The sequence below is a fragment of the Tursiops truncatus genome, chromosome 20 (assembly GCF_011762595.2).
Source record: "Tursiops truncatus isolate mTurTru1 chromosome 20, mTurTru1.mat.Y, whole genome shotgun sequence".
NCBI classification, from domain to species: Eukaryota; Metazoa; Chordata; class Mammalia; order Artiodactyla; family Delphinidae; genus Tursiops; species Tursiops truncatus.
The window spans coordinates 42,293,137-42,316,240 of NC_047053.1; the positions used below are offsets into that span (position 1 = coordinate 42,293,137).

A 23,104-nucleotide genomic window follows, 5' to 3' on the forward strand; every position below is an offset into this window, starting at 1 on the left:
AGAAAGAATCTGAAGCCACCACCAGGTCCACCAGCCAGCCTGTGTGCCTGGGGGCAGAGGGTGGGGGCACCGAGCCCTGCCTGCAGAGCTTGGCACCATGAGAGAGTTCCAGCAGACACAGAGACTCCGCTAACAGCCACACGCTCCTTCTCCCCTCGGCAAGAGAAGTTGTCGCTTCCAGCAAAGAGCTGCCCTTCTCCAGCCTGGGGCCCGGCAGGTCCCTGTTTGGTACAAACAGTTCCTGGGGCGGGGGCATCAGCCACCCTCAGAGCTGGAGCCCAGCATCCGGCCCAGTGGCTCTCAGACTCGAGTCTGCTCAAGAATCCCTGGGAGCGTGGGAAGCACCAATTTTGCAGGCCCCAGCCCTAGAAATTCTGTCCTATCAGGTCTAGATGGGGCCTGGAGATCTGCATCTTACAGGTCCCACTCCTCCGTGGTGGCTCCGGAGATTCTGATGCAGGGGTGCCTGGGGCCACACTTGGTGAAACACGAATCCAAGAGGCAGACGGAATAGCCAACTATTAAAGTGTGATGGGGGATGAGAAGTGCAGGAAGAGACGCATGTTGGGGAACCCAGGGCTGTTCCGCTGGGAGAGGGGTGGGCCCAGCGGCCTTCCTGGAGGGCTTGGCGCCCGCATTGCACCTGAAAAAGTGCACTGCTATTTGCTGCGCATCGCTTTGGTGGGGAGAGGGTTCTTGGGAGGGCAGGGCGGCAGGAAGTGGCATGGCTTGTTTGGAGAGCCAGGGACAGATAGACACGAAGCAGGTATACCATTGTGGAGCCCAGGTACCATAGAGGAGCTGGGAGTTTGGATGGGGTCTGAGGGAAAAGGGGCCTTGAACTTGGAGAACAGCTTAAAATTCACCCTGTGGTTAAAGAGTCCAGTGGATCCAGATGGGCCCCTGGCCCACCATTGCATTGCCCTTATTCAGGGCACAGGCCATGTAGCCCTGCCCGGCCTCACTCACTGCAGGCATTACCATTTTTTCCTCTGAGCTCAGAGTGGGTAAGTGACTTGTCTGAGACCACACAGCTCGCTGGAGCCTCTCCTGGCCCCAGGGCCACAGGGCAGAGTCGGGCCCCCTCTAGGGGGTACTGGGTGGTCCTTGGTGACCACTCTGTTGCTTCTCTGGGAAGCAGGATATCTCTGTCGCAAAGCAGCACAGTGGAGGCGTTTCTCTAGAAATGGGCAGCCTCCTGCTGGTGTGACTGAGCTTCTGACCTTGTTTCCACGTGCCTGATCCAGCCCTGAGTCTGGGAACGGACCCCAGGACAGATAGCCCTTTGCTAACTGGCCTCATGCCCTCCTTCCTTTCCAGGTGAATCTGGGAAATCCGGGGACCGCAGTGGCTACAGCAGCCCCGGCTCCCCAGGCACTCCGGGCAGCCGGTCCCGCACCCCTTCCCTGCCGACCCCGCCCACCCGGGAGCCCAAGAAGGTGGCAGTGGTCCGCACTCCACCCAAGTCGCCGTCTGCAGCTAAGAGCCGCCTGCAGACCGCCCCCGGGCCCATGCCAGACCTGAAGAACGTCAAGTCCAAGATCGGCTCCACGGAAAACCTGAAGCACCAGCCGGGAGGCGGGAAGGTAAGGGCGTGCAGAGGCTGGCTGTGCAAGAGGAGGCGGGTGGGTCCCCCGCAGCTGGGCTGGAGGCGGGCGAGCGGCTCTCCTCCCACCACCAGCCTGGGTCCCCCCACCCACCCCCCATAGCACAAGCACCTCCCCGGCCTCTTCAAGGAAAGACAGTAGGTTACTGTTCGGTTCTTTACTGGGGTCACCACCAGGCCGTGAGTGCCCTGCTCAGGGGAGAGAAGGTACCGGTTCTTCCCTTCCTCACTTCAGCCCTTGCTGATTGGACGGATCTGAGGTGACAGGCTTGTAGCTCCGTGACCTGGCGGTTCTCAAAGTGGGTGCCACAGGGGTTCCGTGGCTGCCTTGTGTTTCGAAAATGAGACAACCAGTCCATAGGTGGGTGTGTCTCTGGTGTTGGTTGGACATTTGTTTAGGTCCCAATTCTGGGGAAATTCGTGATTCTGTTTTGAACACCTGATTCTTCCAGGGACGAATAGGTGCTCATGACATTTCTGGGTCTCCCAAAGTTGGAGAAAATGAGCTTCCAAGGGCCAGAGGTGGGGAGAAATGGGGACGGCCTGGGCTGTCTTCCTCCTCTTCCTGACCCCATCCCCCGTTGTGTGAGTTTCCTAGGGTTGACATACGGAATACCATGGCCTGGGCGGCGTATACAACAGAAATGTAACGCCTCAGAACTCCGGAGGCTGCAAGTCCAAGATCAAGGTGTCGGCGGGGGTCGTGTCTTCGGGGGCCTCTCTCCTTGGCTTGTGGGTGCCGCCTTCTCCCCATGGCCTCACATGGTCCATCTCTGGGTGTCGCTGTGTCCCAGTCCCCCCCTCCCATGAGGACACCAGTCATATTGGATTAGGGCCCACCCTAATGAGCTCATTTTAACTTAATGAGCTCTTTAGAGACCCTGTTCCACATACAGTCCCATTCGGAGGTGCTGGGAGTTGGGACTTCAGCGTGTGGATTTTGGGGGACACAATTCAGACAATAGCAGTCCTCCCCCACCAGCACAGGGTGGGGAACAGAGAAGGAAGAAGGGAGGCAGGAAAGGGATTGGAGGTCCAAGACCCAGCTCTTGTGTTGGGCCTTCCAGGCTGGGCCGTTTTTGGGGCAGCGAGCCTCCTGGTGGGCAGGGGCCAATGTTTCCCTTTCAGTCGGGACCCCCAGGTGGGGCCTCCGCACTCTTGATTTTATTAATCACTCTTGTCTGGGGCCTGGGTCACCGTGGAGGGAGGGTGTCTCGGAGCACCTTTGGTCCATGTTGGTGCCATTGCCTGAAACCGTGCACTCTGCTTCCCTTGGAGCCTCAGGGACCCCTGCTGGCCTTTCCCATCCTTGGGACCCGAACGGTCCTGCCCAGTGGGGAGGTCTGGGTGCCTCTCGGGGTCTCATCGCACTGGTCTTTGGGCCACAGTGCTGGGCCTGAGCCGTGTTTACCTTCCTGAAGTGTTTGCTGTGCTTCGTAAAGATGCCTGTCTTCTTCCAGAAGGGGCTCTGGCGCAGCTGGCTGGGGCGCTGGCTTGAAGTTGACCCCTCTGTGAGGCTCTAGGGGCAGAGGGACCCCCAGGGAGAGGGTTTCCAAGGTGACGGGATGTTTCCCACTGGCGTTGGCACCCCTCCCTCAACGCTGTGGGTGTCCTGTGTGTGCCCTGTTTTCATAGCACAGAGCATTTGCCTGTTTTGAAAAATGAAAAACAAAGCCCCACACGGCCAGTTCTGCACCACTGAGAAGACTGTGGGGCTGTGACCAGCGTGCTCATCATGGCGAGAGGGAAACCATGACCATCAGTGCCTCCCAGCCTGCGGGGCTCTGTCACACACCTGCAACACCCGCCGGCTGCCCCCGCCCATTTGGCCCCGTTCTGGTAACTCCGCTGAGAACAGCAGTGACAGGGCTGACAGGGAGGAACCCACGCCTCGCACCTGAGCCGCCGGCCCCGAGGGCCAGCGACTTGATGCTCAGGGCGGAAATGGGGAGGGTGCCCCCAGGTTATGGCCGCACCGCGCTGGGGCGCAGACGTGTGTCCATGGCAACTGAAGGTTAAAGAAGAAAAGTGACTTTTCTTGGGGCTTTTTGGGGAGGAGATGTGAGGAAGTGGCAGAAGGGGAGGTAACAGCTTCCCCTTAAATTCCATGGAAAACCTAGAAAATTGTGTGAAACAAAGAAAACCTGACCCATAACAAAGTTCAACACATTAATCTCCGGGAAAAACGACAAGAAAAGGAAAAAAGGCACCTGGGATCCAAACAGAAGGCCTTTTAAAATGACTAGACTGGGACTTCCCTGGTGGCACAGTGGATAAGACTCCGCGCTCCCAATGCAGGGGGCCGGGATTCGATCCCTGGTCGGGGAACTAGATCTCACATGCATGCCGCAACTGAGTTTGCGTGCCACAACTAAGGAGCCCGTGAGCCGCAACTAAGGAGCTGGCAAGCCACAACTAAAGAGCCCACAAGCTGCAACTAAGGAGCCTGCCTGCTGCAACTAAGACCCAGTGCAACCAAATAAATAAATAAATAATAAAATAAAATGACTAGACTGAAGGTCCCTCAAGGTCCCGTGAGATCTTTGGGTCCCTGTGTCCTCTCATTCAGCCCAACATACAATACAGTAAGTGCTCAATCACTGTTTATTTGGCTACAAAAGGGGCAACGAATGCTCCAAGAGTCTGAAGGATAACTCAACTCCCGGAACAGAAGACACGTTGAAGAAGGAGAAGCAGGAGATGGTCATGTTTGTAAACCTGCAGAGACTGAAAACCGCAACAGATCACTGGTTGGAAAAAAATGTAAAACATCTGTTTTCTGCTTCGTACATTTCTCTGTTTTCATGATTTGCTACAGTGAACATATATTGCTTGAAGAGTCCAAAACGAAATTACTTTTAAAGGAAAATGCAGATGATCACTTGGCCACTTTAACAGAACCAGCTGGATCCACCAAAGGTGGGGAGGGAAGGAAGGAGTAGCAGTTCTCTTGTGACTGCAAAGGAGAATCACCTGGGGCAGGGAAGGGGGCAGATTCTTTTAAAAATCCTAGTGCCAGGGCTTCCCTGGTGGCGCAGTGGTTGAGAGTCCGCCTGCCGATGCAGGGGACACGGGTCCGTGCCCCGGTCCGGAAAGATCCCACATGCCGCGGAGCGGCTGGGCCCGTGAGCCATGGCCGCTGAGCCTGCGCGTCGGGAGCCTGTGCTCCGCAACGGGAGAGGCCACAACAGTGAGAGGCCCACGTACCGCAAAAAAAAAAAAAAAAAAAAATCCTAGTGCCAGAGCCTCTCCCTGGCGCGTGACAATCTTGAGAGGGCCTCCCTAGGGGTTCCCAGTGTGCAGTCCAGGCTGAGACCCCATGGGGAGCTAAGATCCCACATGCCTCACAGCCAAAGCATAAAACAGAAGCAATATTGTAACAAATTCAGTAAAGATTTTAAAAATGGTCCACATCAATCAATCAATCAATATTTTAAAAAAGAAAAAAATGGATAGAAATACAGTTGTGACTGGAGGTGTCACAGTAGATACTAGTAAAGTAAAAAGATAAAAGGACAAAGAAAGTCCATGTAATTGAAAGGGGAAAATGAACAAATGTCAGGAATTAAACTGTAGGGCCAAGGGTTTATCTGTTAAGAGTCCAGATATTATGTCAATAATCTATTTAGTCCATAAAGAAAAACACCTATAAATATAGAGAAGCAGAAATTGCTTCTAATCTCTAACCTCATTGTGATACACCAGAACTTCACTTTGTGCATATCACCAGTATGACCACAAATGCCTGGGAATTAAAAACCTTTCCTTTGTCACTGCTCATTCAGTTTGGAAATGAAAATGCCTTTTCCAAGTGCCTTGATAACAAATGCCATAAATTATGTGGTGATGCCCCCAAATTGTACTTAGAACGAATTCATAATTTTAAATGCTTTTATTATTTTAAAAACTTAATGATAGCAGCATATATGTTTTTATTGGAGGGAAAAAAGAATACAAGAAAAGAATAAGAATACAGAAACAAAGATAAGAGCAGAAATAAATTAGAAAACAACATAAAATAGCACCAAAAGCTGGTTCCTTCTCTCTTTCCTTTATTCATTGATCCAACATTCCTGCGGCACCTCTGAGCGCCAGGCCCTGTGCTGTGAGAGTTTCTGCCCCCAGGCCCAGGCAGGAGAGAGAGACACATGAGCGTATAAAAAAGGGCAAGAGGAGAGGTTGGCCAGGGAAGCATATGCAGGAGGGGGCAGCCTGCAACCATCGAGGGTCCCCCATACTGAGGGTCGCCTGTACTGCTGTCACCCACACTGAGGGGGTTACCTGCACCCTCAAGGATCACCATACTGAGAGTCACCTGTGCTGTGGAGTGTCACCCACAATATCAGTTGTTACCAAGTCAGAGAAGATAGGACAGACCCTTGTTTGGGACCGTCATTGGGTCTTTGAAAGGAAAGTCCCCCACGTAGAGTGCTGGAGACACAGAAGAGAGAATAGTGGGAAACTGCACCTGGAGATACTCAGAGCAAAAGCAAAATAAAGCTACAACTGGTACCAGCTGGGGTAGCAGAAGGGCGTGGGTTAGGGTGGAGCTTTGTTCGTTCACGCGAGAGCTTTGGAGAGTTAACAGCTGATAGAGGGAGGTCCCTGCTGGGTGTGCTGTGAACCAGCTCTGTGTTTGCCCCGACAGGACAGGATAGGATGGAGAAGAAAGAGAGTAGTGGAGAGCACCCGCCGCAGAGCCTTTGGCCTGTCAGTGAGTCACGGAGGGGGAGGTGAATAAGAGGGCAGGTCTGGGCCCAGCCCAGGTGATGGCAGCACCAACCTCAGCAGCGTCTCTGTGTGGTCAGCGGAGAGCACAGAGGTCCCAGGTACCTTCCATCGTGAGAGAGAAAGAGCTCATATGGGGCTGAGGCTGCCAGGTAAGGAGAACTGGGGGTATCCTTGTGGCTGCCGAGGTGAGAAGGGACATGCAGAGTCATGACCAGAGCATGGGGGGTGGTCTGGTTGGCTTTGAGCAGATGGAGCTAAAGTCACTTCCTCCGAGGATGTCCAAGGCAGTAGCTGGGATGCGAAGGCCCCGGGCAGGACAGAAACCTGCCAAAGCTGCCAGGCTTGGAAAGCCTTGGGCTGCAATATTCCATGTGGCCACGAGATGGCGATGGCACGCTGCGTCTGTCTCCATTCTGGAGACCTGTTTCAAAAATTGGTTGCATCTGTTGAAACTTTGTCTCATTTTTAAAAGTACACATGTAGAACATTTATGTGGAGTAAATAAAGTGAGTCTGTACGTAGGATAGTTTGCTTGTCCTGGGTCAGGGCCAGGCACTCAGCTGCACTTGAGCTGAAGTATCAGGCTGTGCAGAGCCAGGCTGAGAGCCTCCTCTGGGATAGCCGTGTAACTCTGAGACCCTCTGGGCATCTCTCCCTATACACAACATCTGTGTTTCTGGAAAAAAATCTTGTGTAAATCCCATCATTATAAAGAATCTTGGGGCAGTCACTGTTTAAAGGAACAGTATAAATAGTTCTAAAGGTGACTCCCCGATTACTTGATCTCCTGTGTCAGTTCTCAGGCTGACCACCTTGGACTTGAAGAGGAGGCTTGCTGTGGGCGTCCAGTGCCCACCCCAGGTTACATTCCCACCAGAGCATCCCAGCCCCCAATCCTCAGCACTGGGCCTGTTGACCCTAGCGAGGCCAAGCCAGGCCCAGCGCCAGGCAGTGCTCGAGACAGGCCTCACCAGGGGTGACCCAAGGACACTGGGCCAGCCTGGAAGCTGCTGGGGTGGGAGTGGTGAGGGCTGGGCGATCTGGAGCACATCAAGAAAGCTGAGCCCAAAAAGAACCAGAACAAGGTCTCATGAGGGTTTGGAACCATCTGGGGTTCTCTAGGAAATGGATTAAACCAAAGTGGACCCGCTCCCAGGCTCACACCACCCCAGCCTCTCCTCCAGGGTCGAACCCTGACCACAGGAATTTATCCCTTGACTAGGAGTCCCCGGGATCAAAAGTTGGAGCTTCCAAAACATTGTTTTTTTCCTTTGGCTCTTTTCAGTGTCTGCCCAGAGCTGAGACTCAGGATCGTACATTTACTCTAGTTGAGAAATTAAGTTTCAGGATTCCAATTTCATAATACAAACCATTGCCCGTTTTTCTCCTTTCTGTAAATCTACCATTCTGAAAAGGGTTGTTGACTTAATTTGACAACTAACAGTAATTCAGGTCTGCTTTGTAAATATCCTTATGTCTCCTGCCAAATCCCACAAAAGCTCGTTGCCTTTTTTGTGGGGTTGGAACAAGAAAAAGCTGCACAGAGAAAACATTTCTGTGTATGTTGCACATCTTGTTATTGCTTAATGGCTCTTGAGTTTTTTTGATGTCCTTGTAAGGATTAATACAGAAAATAAGGCAATCCTCCTTGAAAAACGGGTAAGTTTTCTTTGTCAGATAAGAGAGTTATGTAACCCAACATGTTTTCGCTTTTTGCCTTGGCTTCCAGGAAGCTCAGAGTTAAATGTAATGATCAGTCCTATCATTGTCAGTCCTGATGACCTCCCGTTCTTTTACCATTGTCTTTTCAATCTTCTTGTTTTATTATTATTTTTTTTTGTAATATTGTTATTTCAATATGGATCTTTTTTTTTTTAACATCTTTATTGGGGTATAATTACTTTACAATGGTGTGTTAGTTTCTGCTTTATAACAAAGTTGTTTTATTATTTTGTGTGTTGGTGTGTGTTTTCTAATTCTAAACTCCAGTTCTCTTATGAAAGCTGGAAAGTCTGCTTCTGGGACTTATCCAATGGAAAGTTATCAATAAAAAATGATCCCCAAAGCAGGAGTTCATGTGGGACTCCTTAAAATTTGAGGGTGGGATGAAATGATTCAAGGACATTGTGCAGAGGTTGATAGCAACTGCCTACAAAGCAGGGTGAGAAAACCTGTTCTACCTCTTCGTCCCAGCTCAAGCCTGGGCTGAGGCGTTGCCACGCTCTCTCCTATATGGCAGGAGAGACGTCACCGTTCACCTTGAGAGAGTGTTGTTTTTATTTGGTTTATGAGACAACAGGCTTGAGAACAGCTCCGGCAAAATATTGTTGTTACGTAGGTAGCCGTGGCCGCAGAACACCCAGATCTAGATTCCTGTGTGGATTCTGCCGCTGACTTGAGAAAGTCACTGAACTTCTCTGGGCTTTAAATGGCCTCTTCATCAGGAAGGTTGGGGGCGGGGCCGGGGGGATGGCAGGTGAGAAGGGTGACGTGGAATTAGGTATTTATCCAGCCTCTAAATGAGGGATGGTTTTTACATTTAAAAACCAGGGAAGTTACAAAGGAAGTATATAAAAATGTCAACGTTTGTATGTTAGAAAAAAAAATACAACTACTAGCAGAAAAAGACAAAGGAACAATTTTAATAATAATCAAAGAAATGCATAATAAGCCAATAACACAGATCCACTTATTTTAATCAAAGAAATAAGAAAAACAATTTCTTTTAATGCACAATGCTGGCAGCAACATGGTGAAACTGACTTTCTCAACAGTGCTCACAGGAGAAATTAATCTGACCCTTTTAGAAGGCCATTTGGAGAGCTGTGTGGAGAGTTTTTAGAGTGTTTGTAACTTAGGCCCAGAAATTGTACTCCTGGAGCTCTGTGCTATGAAAATAACCCACAGAATGGGAGAAACTCCTTGCAGAGCGATGTTCATGATGAGACTGTATTCTTCAAAATGGAATCAATATAAATATCTGATAGCACAGGTGACAGGAAATGGAATCTGACATCTTTTTTAAATTAATGCTTCTGATGACTGTAGAACGTGGCAAATACTTGGTATAAAATAGTATGTACACAATAATTACTGCCATTTCTATGTCTGAGATGGTAGTTTTATTTTTATATATGAGAATTGAAGAGAATTCAAGAAAGTGCAACAGTGGCTGTGCTAGCAAGAAAACGTTTTCTCCTCTTTCTGGAACCTCTGTTTCTCAAAATCGTAATGTCCTGTTACTTTTTTATGATGAAAAAAGGCATAGCTTTCTTTTTGTTTTTTGCGGTACACGGGCCTCTCACTGTTGTGGCCTCTCCCGTTGCGGAGCACAGGCTCCGGACGCGCAGGCTCAGCGGCCATGGCTCACGGGCCCAGCTGCCCCGCGGCATGTGGGATCCTCCTGGACCGGGGCACGAACCCATGTTCCCTGCATCGGCAGGCAGACGGACTCTCAACCACTGTGCCACCAGGGAAGCCCAAGGCATAGCTTTTTACTTTAAAGGAACATAAAAGAAAACAAAGTGATGGGTTAGATGTGTGCTTCCCAGGTTTTTTCAATTCAGAGCAGTGAAATTAAGGAAAAAAACAGGGATGGGGTCCAAGAGAAGATGACTATATTTTAAATTTTGCCAGGTTAAGGACATCTAAAAATAATATCTCCTATCGATGTAATTTAATAATTAATAATGTAATAAAGGAAAGGCCATTTTATTTTCATTTTTATTTTTTTAAATTTTATTGGAGGAAAGGCCATTTTTAAAACCAAAAAGTAGGACGGACAAATTTTGCTGTCACGTCCTTATTTCCTCCTTTGGCTGAGGACCTGTGGACCCCTTGATGGCCGGCTCTGGCTCTTGGGTCAGATTTGGGGCCCTTCACCCTAGATGAGCCAGGCCCCGGCTCTGACCCCCCAGCTACAGCTGCCCTAAAGGCTGCCCCCGGGGCTCAGGGGCAGTGGCCCCCACCTGGCAGCAGCTGAGGTCTTGGTGCCATTTCCGGCATTTCAGAGGGCAGTGCTGGTTCTTCATTGGAAACTTCAGTTGCCAGTTATCTATACCTGTGATTAATAGAAACTAAGGCCCACCGGTTCCAAATACAGCACTCCTGATGGAGGACAGCCGGCGAGGATGTGATCCCTGCTCTGGCAGACAAAACGCAGAGTTTCTCAGCTCCCCTTCTCTGTACCATGGTTGTCTGTCTATGAAATGCACAGACAAATTGGGTAAAAATCATTCCCCCCTGGAATGTGGATAGCCCCACACCCTTTCCCTGGTGCCTGGAGAAGGAGAAGCCTCGCAGAGATACAGTGGGATCTCTACCATCTGGACAACACCTGCCCAGGAAAAGTTAGGGAAGGTCACCTGGGAACATCGCCCTGTTCCCTGAGCGCCTGGTGGTTTGTGGATGAAGGGGAGCCGATGGTGCAGGGCAGGCACTTACCCTGCCTTCCAGGAGGCCAAGGCCTCCCATGGAAGGGGGTCCAGATTTATCTTCTCCATAAAACCACCTGTGTCCTCCCCATGAAGTCTGTGATTCTCGAACCTAGCCATGCATCTGAACCAGGCACCAGGGGTGCTTTTCATAAGCACAAAGACTGAGATTCTAAGGTCAGGAGTGAGGTCTGGCATTTTAAAAATATGTCTGCGGGCGATTCCAGTACCTAACAGACTTGAGGACAGCCACCTAAAGGTCTCGGTGAATGTTCACAGGGGTCTGGTAGGTGTTATGAATGAGGCCACAGTTGGGACTTTTATTTGTTCATTTAATAATGTAACTGAGTACATTCTGCTGCATCCCAACCTGGTGGACACTCCGAGTTTTAGGCCTCCAAGGTGCTCTCTGGGGGGGCCTCCCTAACGCAAGCCTCATGTAAAGGGAAGAGCTGCCTCCTGGTGGATCCGTTTTGTAAACCCAGTGCTGTAAGGTGGGGTCCACCTCCAGCCACTCACAGCTCTGGAATGCTTCCCGGGAGGTGTGAGTGAGCCCTGTCCTCCTCTCCCTGGCCTGCAGCCAGACGTGTTTGTGCGGGGCAGGTGCATCTGAGTGTGGTGTGTCACTCATCCTTTTTTCTGGCTGTCAAAGGTGCAGATAATTAATAAGAAGCTGGATCTTAGCAACGTCCAGTCCAAGTGTGGCTCAAAGGATAATATCAAACACGTGCCAGGAGGCGGCAGTGTGAGTACTGTCACGCTATCCCTGCGCCGCGCTGCGGTTCCGGGTTTGAGAAGTGGCATGAGTTTGTACTTGCACATTGCATAGAATAAACCGTTCTCAGGCTCGGAGTCTGTCCGGGTCCCCAGGTAAATGTAGCTCAGGCTCCCCACACCCGTGCCCACCGTTCCGGGAGGGGCGCCCCAGCGCTGCATGGGTGGAACGGGGAAGGTGACTGGTCCTCTCTCCGACCTGTTCCTGGTGGCCGGGTCCTCACAGCATAAGCCCCATCTTCGCCCCCACTCACTGGGAGCCCCACAGCTCGTTTGAGTTTGGGCTGAAGGTGGCAGCACCTGACTGTTCCGTCACCTGGTCAGGTTCACTTTAAGGGGCTCCACTGGGGACAGCTGGCCCGCTTGTTCTGACGAGCCGACACAAAGGTCTTTACCATCCTGCGTCAGAGCAAGCAGAGGCCAGGCTCTGTGCGCCTTTGACTTCTGCATTTGCGAGGGATGAGCTGATGCTTAAGCCTCTCGGCTCATGTTTGAAAACAGCTCCACCCCCGGCAGAAGCTCCAGATGCGAAAGAGCCCCACAGAAGTGCACCAGGGACCTGCCCGCGGCCGAGGGCGGACAGAAACGCCGCTTGGAGCCCTTTTAGATTTGGCCTCCGCCAGGTGTCCCTGCGGACTCCCTGCATCCCCAGCGGATGTGTCCCTGAGATTTGGGCCTGGCATCCTCATTCTCGCCTGCCCACTTGGCCGGCTCTGCTGTTATCCTCCAAGTTCACAGACAAATGGGTGCAAACGCGGCATCCTGAGGCTCGGCCCCCCTTCTCCGCAGCCTCCCTCGCTCCCCCAGCCTTCTTGGTCAGCTGGAGGCAAATGTTTATGAACACGTCGGGGAACGGGATGTTCGAGACCCTTTGAGGTCCACCCGTGGGGAGGAGGATGGTTTCTGAGAGCAGGCATCTGGCCTCAGGCTGGCAGTGCCGGGGTGACAGTGGGAGAGACCTCCCTGTCTCTCCAGAAAGTGCCCAGCCTGGGCCCGCATATCTGCGTCCGGACCTGGGGGTTTATTCTTGCAATGCGCTGCTGCCTCCTGCCCTGCGCGCCGGGTCCTGGCTCTGCCACTGACGAGGCTGCTGCATGGCGCTCCACTCACGCTTCCTCACCAGTGTCTGCTCAGTATCTCCCCTGCTCTCCCGTCCCACTGCCACCTCGTCTTCCGGCAAGAGAAGGGCTGGGGACCACCCCAGGCTGTGATCCTGGGCTCCCAGGGACGTTGCTGTTTTAGCTTTGACTCGGGCTCTCGCTTCCCTGCAGATGGCAGGCTCTGGCCAGAGAAGGAAAGACATGTGCTTTCCGGTTTAACTCGCGTCTGGTGTGTCTGGTCAGCTGGTGGGAGCTTGTGCTGCTAGGGCCGAGGGGTGGGGTCCAGTGGCTGCAGTCAGCGCCCCGCTCCTTCAGGCGGAAGGTGGGGGCAGGGGGTACATTCCCTCTGCGGCTGGCGGTGCCCAGGACATCAAGGGACTTCCTCAGGGGCACCTCCCCTCCCCCCTGCACTCTGCCAGCTGGTGGCCTAGTCTGTGACCACGGCAGAGTGCCACAGGATGTCCCGGGCTGGCCCCCGAGCGCTGTCCGTGCCCTGTGGCCCCGGCAGTAGGAGCCGCCACAGAGAGCTCTTCTCCTGGTGAAAGGTTGGGGGGTGACAAGCCCCAGCACAATGTCAGCCTCAGGCGTTTTGGGGACAGTGGACCCTTGGCCTGGGCTCTGCCTCTGTTTGCTCCCTGCCCCTCTTCTCCTCAGCTGGGAGGTGACTCCCCAGCAGGCAGGCTCTGTTCCTTCTCCTAGGGATTCTCCCTGCCTCCTGGCCGGCTCCGGGATGCACTCCAGAGCCTGGCCTCCTCCCTCCCCCTCCCTGGCCTCCAGTCTGCCTGACCCCCTCTCCCTCCCCTCCCCGTTTCCTTTCCCCTCCTCTCCCTTCCCTCCATTCCTTTACCCTCCCCTCCCTTCTCCCTCCCCATTCCTTTCCCTTCCCCCATTCCTTTCCCCTCCCCTCCCTTCCCCCATTCCTTCCCCCTCCTCATTCCTTCCCCCCATTCCTTTCCCCTCTCTTCTCCTCCCCATTCCTTCCCCCTCCCCCTTTCCTTTCCCCTCCTCTCCCTTCCCCCAATTCCTTTCCCTTCCCCCATTCCTTTCCCCTCCCCATTCCTTCCCCCTCCCCCATTCCTTTCCCCTCCCTTCTCCCTCCCCATTCCTTTCCCCTCCCTTTTCCCTCCCCATTCCTTTCCCCTCCCCTCCCTTCTCCCATTCCTTCCCTTCCCCATTCCTTCCCCCTCCCTTCTCCCTCCCCCATTCCTTCCTCCTCCCTTCCCCCTCCCCCATTCCTTTCCCCTCCCTTTTCCCTCCCCATTCCTTTCCCCTCCCCTCCCTTCCCCATCCCCATTCCTTTCCCCTCCCTGCCAATCCAGGCTCTCCCTTCTTCACAGCTCCACCCTCCCTTCTCCCCCACTGGTTACTGCATCCAGGCTGAAGGGAAGAGAAGGAAGCCTGTACACACCAGCCTCACTTTCATCTCCCTCCTAAAGGGAAGGAGGGGGGAGTTCCCATAGCCCTGCCCCGCCCCACCCCCCATCGTGCTCAGAATCCACGTTAACTCACCAGCGCCCACAGGTGCGGGCTCTCCACACCTCCCTCCATGCACCCACGCACACAGGCCACGTCCACCTGTCAGCCTGAATCAACTCCATCAGTAATCGGCAGACGCCAGTATGATTTTGATTAACTAGCGTAATTTGGGATTGTCCCAGATGATTTAGACCTAAGTAAAAACTCCTTTTTTTCTGATGTCCTTGTTAACCCCGTTCTCAGGCACGAGGCCGTCTCTCTCCTGGGTGACTCCAGGGCAGGGCGCAGGGGCCGACTGGCTCCACGGCAATGGGCCTCCTGTACCCTCAGGTGACCTCACATGAGGGAAGTGTCACCCAGGGACCATCAGGGACCCCTCACAGCCATGGCTTTGTAGAGACTTCCTCTAGGAGACCCCTCTGCTAATGCTGGGTCCCCGTGGGTTTCTCCTCCGGGGCGCTGAGATCAGCAGGCGGTTGGGGCGGGGGGGTGGCTGTGTGGCCTGGCCACGTGCTGGACCCTCAGGCTGGCTCTGAGCCCTGAGGCCCTTAGGCCTCCCCTACGTGTGTCTGCTGAACCTGCCTGAGACACTAAACCTGTGATTTCTGCTGTGCCGCCTGCCTGCCCATCCTGCTGGTGTTGCTTTGCTCCTTTCTGTAAAGAACCAAAATGTCCAGGACACTGTGTGCCCTGGGGCAGGGTGTGGGGGGGGTGCGGGGGACAGCTGGTGCTTGACTCTTACTGGGCTGTGGGACTGCTCTGGGGCCCTCTCTGTTGTGGGCTGCTGGGTTTGTGAAGCTTCTCCTGGGAGGAATGCTAACAGCCCCACGCCGCCCTCTGCTCTCAGAGGCCCAGCAGATATGGCTCTCTTGCTTTTCCAAGATTTTTCAAATGCTGCACAAACAGATCGTATTGATCCCTTCTTTCTTTCTGTCTTCACTGAACGTGATCTGTGGATGTCATGTCAGGAAAGAGAATAACTTTATCTCGTGTAAGTGTTTGCTAAACCAGAGGTGTAGGCCCTGCACAATGGGGAAGTAGCCCTGTTTTTCCCCGAGGGTCCTTGTCCTGTGGAATTGAAGGCCACTCCATTTGTTTTGTGAAGACCCAGCTCCCCTGGGGCAAGGTTGGCAGAATTCCAACACATTTTCCCGCCATGACTAGGGTGTCTTCCTCGTGGCAGACAGGAAAACACCGAGCAGGGCCTGGACTTAGCTGCTTTTCATTGCGTTACGCCCCCAATAGAATAATCCTATTTTACTGTCCCTCTCATTCTCTCTCTCCTGCAGGTGCAAATAGTCTACAAACCAGTGGATCTGAGCAAGGTGACCTCCAAGTGTGGCTCATTAGGCAACATCCATCATAAGCCAGGTAGCCAGCCCTTGCGGAAGGCAAGGACGGGGCGGGGAGGCCCGAGGGGTGGGGCAGGATGGGGTGGTGCCTTCTCCGGAAGTGGTTGGGAAGGACTGAGGGGATGGGCCATCAAGGAGAGTGTTAAGGGTGGGACTTGCTGCGGCCTGGGAGGCGTGGCTTCGCGTGTTGTTCCTGAGCAGGGCCAGGCTGGCCAAGACGAGATAAGGAGGGAGGGCAGATGATGGTCTAAATCCTAACCCGCAGTTCTCCAAGCAGGCTGCACACGGGGTATGTAGAGCTGGGAAAGGGCCTGATCTGGCCCCCAAAGCCTGGCTAATGAGGATGTCCCAGTTTGGTCCTCAGCCAGCGTGAGGAGCATTTCACCAGTTGCCCCAGCTACAACATGGGGCCCTGGGCTGTTGCCATGCTCCCACTGTCATTTCATTTCAGCAGAAAATGATGCTGTTGGAACTCCCCGTGCTAACCCTTTCCCTCTCCATCTCATGCCGTATAGAAATCAGTGCTATCTATAGATCTTTCTGAGACAGTGGAAATGTTCTATACCTGTGCTGTTCAGTATGGTGGCCACTAATGACATGTGACTATTGAGCATTTGAAATGTGGCTGGTGTAGTTGAGGAACTGAACGAATTTTATTTAATTAAATTTGGGGAATTCCCTGGCAGTCCAATGGTTAGGCCTTGGCGCGTTCACTGCCGGGCGGGCCTGGGTTGGATCCCTGGTCGGGGAACTAAGATCCCACAAGCCGCACCGGCGTGGCCAAAAAGATAAAATTCAATTAAAATTTAAAATAAATAAATACAATTTAAGTAGCTACAGGTGGCTAGTGGCTACCATCTTGGAGAGCTAACTTCCGCCTGAAAGGCCAGAGCAGAAACGTACTCTAGAAGGTGTGTCATTACATCCTGCCTCCCTTGGACATCTTGTGGGAGTTCAGTCTCTCCCAGTGAAAACTGTGCCTCTCCTGAGGCTACCATCCTACCACGCTGGGAGCATCTTTCTTTTTTTTTTTTTAATAAAGTATGGATATCTTTTAAAAAATTATTTATTTTTGGCCGTGTTGGACCTTTGTTGCTGCGCACAGGCTTTCTCTAGTTGCAGAGAGCGGGGGCTACTCTTCGTCGTGGTGCGCGGGCTTCTCATTGCGGTGGCTTCTCCTATTGCGGAGCACAGGCTCTAGAGCGCAGGCTCAGTAGTTGTGGCGCACGGGCTTAGTTGCTCCGCGGGATGCGGGATGCGGGATCTTCGCGGACCGGGGCTCGAACCCATGTCCCCTGCCTTGGCAGGCAGATTCTTAACCTCTATGCCACCAGGGAAGTCCCAAGGGAGCAGCTTTCTTAAGTGGCTTTATCCTTCCAAAGAAAGTAATGTAGTTCGTCTCTTCCTCAGGCCATATCTCCCACACTTGGGCATGGCATCACGTGTCTGAGGAGGGAGAAAGGGTCAGGGCCCTTCCTTATTAAGGGTGCATTTTGCCATTTAGTTTAATCCTGAGGTCTTATAGGGCTGTAGCTTATAGGATGTTGGCATAGAAAGACTTGACTCTTTGGAAGCCAACTAATTTAGAATAATTTCTTGCGAACTGAGCTGTCATCTACCTTTGCATCATCTGAGGAGGAAGAGTTTGCTGAGTATTTGATGTGCACCCTGATTAGAGAGAGAAAGCAAACTGCTTTCAAGCCCTTTGGAAGGACCTACTTGCTCCAAACTTACGCTCTAAATAAAAGGTGGTCTTAGCTCCCCCTCAAGGTTGGCGTCTGCATGGAATCACTCACTTGCTTAGCCCTCACTCAAGGCTTGGTGCCCTTGTGTGTATTGTGTTCCAGGAGGTGGCCAGGTGGAAGTAAAGTCTGAGAAGCTGGACTTCAAGGAGAGAGTCCAGTCCAAGATCGGGTCCCTGGATAACATCACCCACGTCCCTGGCGGAGGACATAAAAAGGTAAAGGGGCAGGGCGGGGAGGAGGCTATAACAGAGTCAGGCGGACAAGGCTGGTCCAGTTTCCCACGGCAGGAGAGCTGAGGGTCCTGTATTGACTGGCTTGACATGGATTCTCAGCTACCACCAGGCCTGCGGGGCTCCACCTGGGCTGCCCTTTGATGTCCCCTGGGAGCTTTAACACACTTGATGCCAGGCCCCACCCTGGAGATCCTAATTGGTCTCAGGTGCCGTCTGGGCACCTGGAGTGGAGCTTTTAAAGCCCCCAGGTGACTCTTTAGTGCAGTTAAAGGTGAGAGCCATTGCCCTAGGCCCTGTGGTGGGCGAGCATCCCCAAAAGGAAGTAGCCGTCACCAAAGCCAGCCACGGGAATGTAACCTAACTCTCTAAATGGGTCACTAGGCAGTTAGAGGAAATCAGTGATGCTGGAATCCAGATTTCAGCAAAGCCTCTGTAAGTGTCCACGGGGAGGCTGCTAGACCAAGGACCTCAGCGCTCCCTGCAGTTTCTAGAGGCCCTGGGCCTGGCTCTGGGTGTGTGTGCAGTGGGGGCCGGGGGACACCCGTGTCTCCCTCTGGGCCCATTGCAGAATGCCGTCTTGTGGCTGCACTTTTTCTCTTGTGCATAAATACAGCGAAGTACCCTCTGGGGTCTCCTGCCCACGCCTGCCCTGAAGTTCTGCAAGTGGCTCACTTTCCAGTCTTCAGTGCCTCTCAGCAGCTGACTGAGGAGTGGTGAAGGGAGAAGGGATGTCCGAGAACGGGTGTGGCAACTGAAACCCAACGCCGCAGTGAGCAGCGGTGCAGCCCAAGGGGGCCCCGCTGGTCAAAAGTGGCAGCCGGGCCTTGCTTGGAGGCCGCCAGGGTCCCCACGGCAGTCAGCACCTCCTCCTCTGGTTCTGAACAGACACACCCCACCTTTGCAGTGAAAGCCCGACAGCATAGTTTTGGAGAAGCCTTTGCTGGTGTGTTCTTAAATCACAGGTTGCAAACTGAGACCTCGGGGCCCATCTGACCCGTGATGCAGGCGCCCGAAGGCGGGGGGAGGACGGGGTCCTGGCTCCCCACAGGGCTCCCTGACCATCAGGCTTCCACATACTGGGCTTCCCCAGGGGCAGGACTACTCCTCAGTGCCGCCTGGGTCTCTATTAAAAGTGAGACCCAGGGAAATGAGAAGGTTTTCTGCAAAAGGCCGGCTTGTTTCCATCGCAGCCCCCAGCCTGTTTAATACAGGGCGTCCCTGCCCTGGGGAGCTTTAAGGAGACCACGTCCCACCCCCAGAGAGTCTGAATATATTGTATATGGAATGAGTCTGGGTAGGCCTGGGCGTTGGTGATTCCCAGTTGAAGGAAGGCCTCTACCCCTGACTCTGGAAGCTTCTGTGTCCTGGGAAAAGCTCTGGGCTTGACTGCTTGGAGGCGTGACCCAGGCAAGATCTGCAAGCCATCTCAGCGTCAGGTTCCCCTGCAGCAAAGCGGATGGAAACATTCCCGTCCCAGGGTGGTTGTGAGGCCCGGATGAGGCGGTGTTCAAGAGGATGCCCGGAGCTTTGTCGTCATCAAAGAACATGAGTTAGAGCCAGATCCGAGTCAGAACTTCTCCTGTTTTAACTCATCTCTGTGATGCCTCAGAAAGGGTGGGCTCTGCCCTGCCCACTGCCCAGGAGACACTGACCTGGTCCCAGAGGGTCCTCTTGTGTTCAGTCCCCTATTTCCCTCTGTGATGAGCAAAACTGCTGACAAGCAGTGGAGCGTAGGACCCCTGCCACCTGAGTTCCTTTCAGTTTGGGGGATTTGGGGACATTCCCAGGATGCTGTCCCGTTTTTCTTAAGAACGTAAGTGTTCTTATCAAAGCTTATGTCAAAATGGCCTTTCAGTTGTAGTAATAAGGAAAAGTCCTTTTTTCAGAGTAGTAACCCAACGTGAACAAAACAAGCATATGGCTTAAATGGGAGCCTGGTTTTTCTCTACACTCAAATGCCCCTGCAATAGGCCCTCTTTACCTGGGGTCCAGGGACTCCTGAAACTGTAGGGAGAAGTTGTCATGTGCGTATGAGAGCAGACACGCGTGTGTACACATTTTCCTGGTCTCAGCAGATGCTCAAGGAGGTCTTAGGACCCAAAACAGGCAGAGTGTTTACCACTTCAGGACTCATCAGGAGAGAATTATGATGTACTACTGGCATCTCCAGCTAATGCTTTCTGCTTCTGAGCTTCCCAGGTATCCTTTGGAGCTGAGACCTCTGGGTCAAGGATGCTCTACTTCATTTTTTGTTTATTTTTAAATTGAAGTATAGTTGATTTACAGTGTCGTGTTAGTTTCAGGTGTACCATACAATGATTCAGTTTTACATACATACATATATATATTCTCAGATTCTTTTCTCTTACAGGTTATTGCAAAATATTGAGTATAGTTCCCTGTGCTGTACAATAGGTCCTTGATGGTTATCTATTTTATATATAGTAGTTTGTACATGTTATTCCCAACCTCCTAATTTATCATCCCCTCCCCTTTCCCCTTTGGTAACCAGAAGTTTGTTATCTGTGAGTCTCTGTTTTTGAAATAAGTTCATTTGTTTGCTTTTCTTTAATTTTTTAAATTGAAGTATAGTTGATTTACAGCATTGTGCCAATCTCTGCTGTATAGCAGTGTGACTCGGTTGTACACATAGACATTCTTTTTTTATATTCTTTTCCATTTTGGTTTATCACAGAATATTGAGTATAGTTCCCTGTGCTATACAGTAGAACCTTGTTGTTTATCCATCCTGTATATAAGAGTTTACATCTGCCAATCCCACACTCCCAGTCCTTCCCTCCCCGACCCCCCTCTCCCTTGGCAACCATGAGTCTGTTTTCTATGTCTGTGAGTCTGTTTCTGTTTTGTAGATAGGTTCATGTGTGCCATATTCTAGATTCCACTTACCACACATAAGTGATGTCATATGGTATTTGTCTTTCTGTCTGACTTACTTCACTTAGTATGATCATCTCCAGCTGCATTCATGTTGCTGTGCAATGGCATTATTTCGTTTTTCTATGGCTGAGTAGTATTCCACTGTATATATATACCACATCCTTTTTATCCATTCATCTGTCGATGGACATTAGGTTGTTTCCACGTCTTGGCTATTGTGAATAGTGCGGCTGTGAACACAGGGGTGCATGTATCTTTTGAATTACAGTTTTGTCTGGGTATGTGCCCAGGAGTGGGATTGCTGGATAATGTGGCAACTCTATTTTACTTGTAGACTTTCTGATGATGGCTGTTCTGACTGCAGTGAGTGTTAACCTCATGTGGTTTCGACTTGCATTTCTCTAATAATCAGCGTGAGCATTTTTTCATGTGCCTGTTGGCCATCTGTACTTCGTCTTTGGAGAAATGTCTGTATGTCTTCTGCCTACTTTGTATTGGGTTGTTTTTCTGATGGAGCTGTACGGGCTGTTTGTGTGTTTGGGAACGATGCCCTACTTTCAAAAGGGCTTTGTTGCACCGTGTTTTCTAGTATACCTGCCAGTGCTGCGCACAGCGGCTGCCACCTCCAGCATCCTCATCAGCCACTGGCAAAGGGGAGGCATGTGTGTGGCTCACAGCTGGACGGCAGGGGCTCCGGCCCCATCCCTGAATCTCCTCCAGCCTCTCCTTCCACACTTTCATTTGCAATTGGGCAATGTGTGTACGTCAAAATAAAACGCGCACGCCTTTTGACCTACTAGCAATTCCACTTCTGGGATACACTTACAGTACACGTGTGAAATGAGATGCCTACAAGGTTATTCGAACACAGCATTGTCTGTGAGAGCAAAAGACTGGGACAACCTAAATACCCACCCACAGGGGCGTGGATACGTTTTGGTTCATCTGCTGTGACAGGAAACCACACAGCCCTCAGCGAGCAGTGAGGGAGCTATGTACGGATGACGATGCAAGGTATTAAGTCTAAACACCCAAGTGCGAAGCTTGTGGATATCGTTGCCTTATGTATGGTAATTTTTTTCCTTTACTCACACAGACGCATGTTTGCGTGTGTGGTGGCCTGTCTCTGGAAAGGTACACAAGAAACTCACAGTGATCGCTGCCTCTGGAAAGGGGGCCTGGGAGGCTGGCTGGCAGGTGACCAGGACCTAGCAGAAGCTTAGCCGTTGGGAAACTATGAAACTGTGGTCCCCACCACGCCTCCTTCCCACCCAAGGCCAGCAGTTGGCGGGGCCTCTCCGCCTCACCCTGCCCTCTCCTCTCTTGCAGATCGAAACCCACAAGCTGACCTTCCGCGAGAACGCCAAAGCCAAGACCGACCACGGGGCGGAGATTGTGTACAAGTCGCCTGTGGTGTCGGGGGACACGTCCCCACGGCACCTCAGCAACGTCTCCTCCACTGGCAGCATCGACATGGTGGACTCACCGCAGCTGGCCACGCTCGCCGACGAGGTGTCCGCCTCCCTGGCCAAGCAGGGTTTGTGATCAGGCCCCCGGGCGGTCAGTAATCGTGGAGAGACGAGAGTGAGAGAGTGTGGAAAAAAAAAGAATAATGATCTGGCCCTTCGCCCTCTGCCCTCCCCCAGCTGCTCCTCACAGATCGGGTAATCGGTTAATCACGTAACCTGCTTGTCGCTCACCTCTGGCTCGGGACTTCCAAATCGGTCACGGGAACGAGAGCCAAGTTCATCTTTCCAAATTGACGGGCGGGCCAATCATAATAAAATACTTTTAAAAACCTTTAAAAAGATGGCCCTACCCAGAATTTCCTTGGGCAGTTACTTTCGATTCTTTTTTTTTCCCCCCTCTGAGTGCAAGAGGGAGGAGGAGAGGCTCTGAAAGCTGCTTCTGGGGACTCTCAAGGGCCTGGGGGGGCGCCCCGTTCTGGGGGTGTCACAGAGGCAGCAGCGGCAACAAGGGACTCGACACTTGGTGCGCTGGTGCAACCACAGGCGTAGGGCCACCTTTGGAGCAGGACGGGGTGCAGGGGTGGGGGGGGGCTGGGCGGGGCTAGGGCGAGGTGAGGGGTGGGTGTGGGACGTGAGGATGCCAGAGGAGAAGCTCAGGGAGGAGATGCTGAGGACGGCCCGGAGGCGCAGCAGGCAGGACACAGCCTCTGCCGCCCACAGCAAACTCGGACCAAGTGGCCTCCGGTTCTTGGTGGCCCGGGGTCTGCTGCGGGTCGGCGTGCCACCCTCTGGAGGGAGGAGGGCTTACACCACGAAGGGCCGGGGGCGGGAGGAGAAGGAAGGTTGCGGGAGTGGCATCCTGTGGGTTACTTCCTCGGAGAAGACCGAGCGCTGGCCTCTTTCTCCCTCCCCGCAGGGTGGGGGTCCTGAGCTGAGGGGCTTCCCTCTGCCCCGCGGAAACCCTGTTTTATTGAGTTCTGAAGGTTGGAACTGCAGCCACGAGTTTGGCACCTCACAGACCTGGGACTTTAGGGCTAACCGGTTCTTTGTAAGGACTTGTGCCTCTTGGGGGACATCCGCCTGTTCCCAAGCCTGGGCCTCTGGCATCTCTGGAGTGTACGGGGGACCTGGGAGGTGGCCCCTGAACCTCTCACGGCCACCGCAGCCACCTGTCTGCCCCACCATGCCTGTGTCTGCCGTGCGGAGCCCAGTCACTGCCTGTACCCCGCATTACATCACGCTGTCCCGAGTTCCCAGCCTAACCCCACCCCCTTTCTCAGTAACGGA

General features: G+C 52.7%; 1 protein-coding gene across 14 annotated transcripts in view; it reads left to right on the plus strand.

Moving 5' to 3' along the window:
* The window catches only part of MAPT (microtubule associated protein tau), a 101,968-nt gene extending 79,812 nt beyond the window's left edge, over positions 1-22,156 (plus strand). For 10 of the 14 annotated variants that reach the window (XM_033848438.2, XM_033848435.2, XM_033848433.2 and 7 more), the window contains 5 exons: positions 1,321-1,586; positions 11,423-11,515; positions 15,410-15,491; positions 17,320-17,432; positions 21,678-22,156. In XM_033848438.2, the coding sequence (XP_033704329.1) occupies positions 1,321-1,586; positions 11,423-11,515; positions 15,410-15,491; positions 17,320-17,432; positions 21,678-21,893 (770 nt within the window). In that variant the 3' untranslated portion in view covers positions 21,894-22,156. The remainder of the gene's footprint in view (positions 1-1,320; positions 1,587-11,422; positions 11,516-15,409; positions 15,492-17,319; positions 17,433-21,677) is intronic. The other 4 variants (XM_033848436.2, XM_073798207.1, XM_019944336.3 and 1 more) reach the window with 1 other exon arrangement.
* The last annotated feature ends 948 nt before the right edge of the window (positions 22,157-23,104 follow it).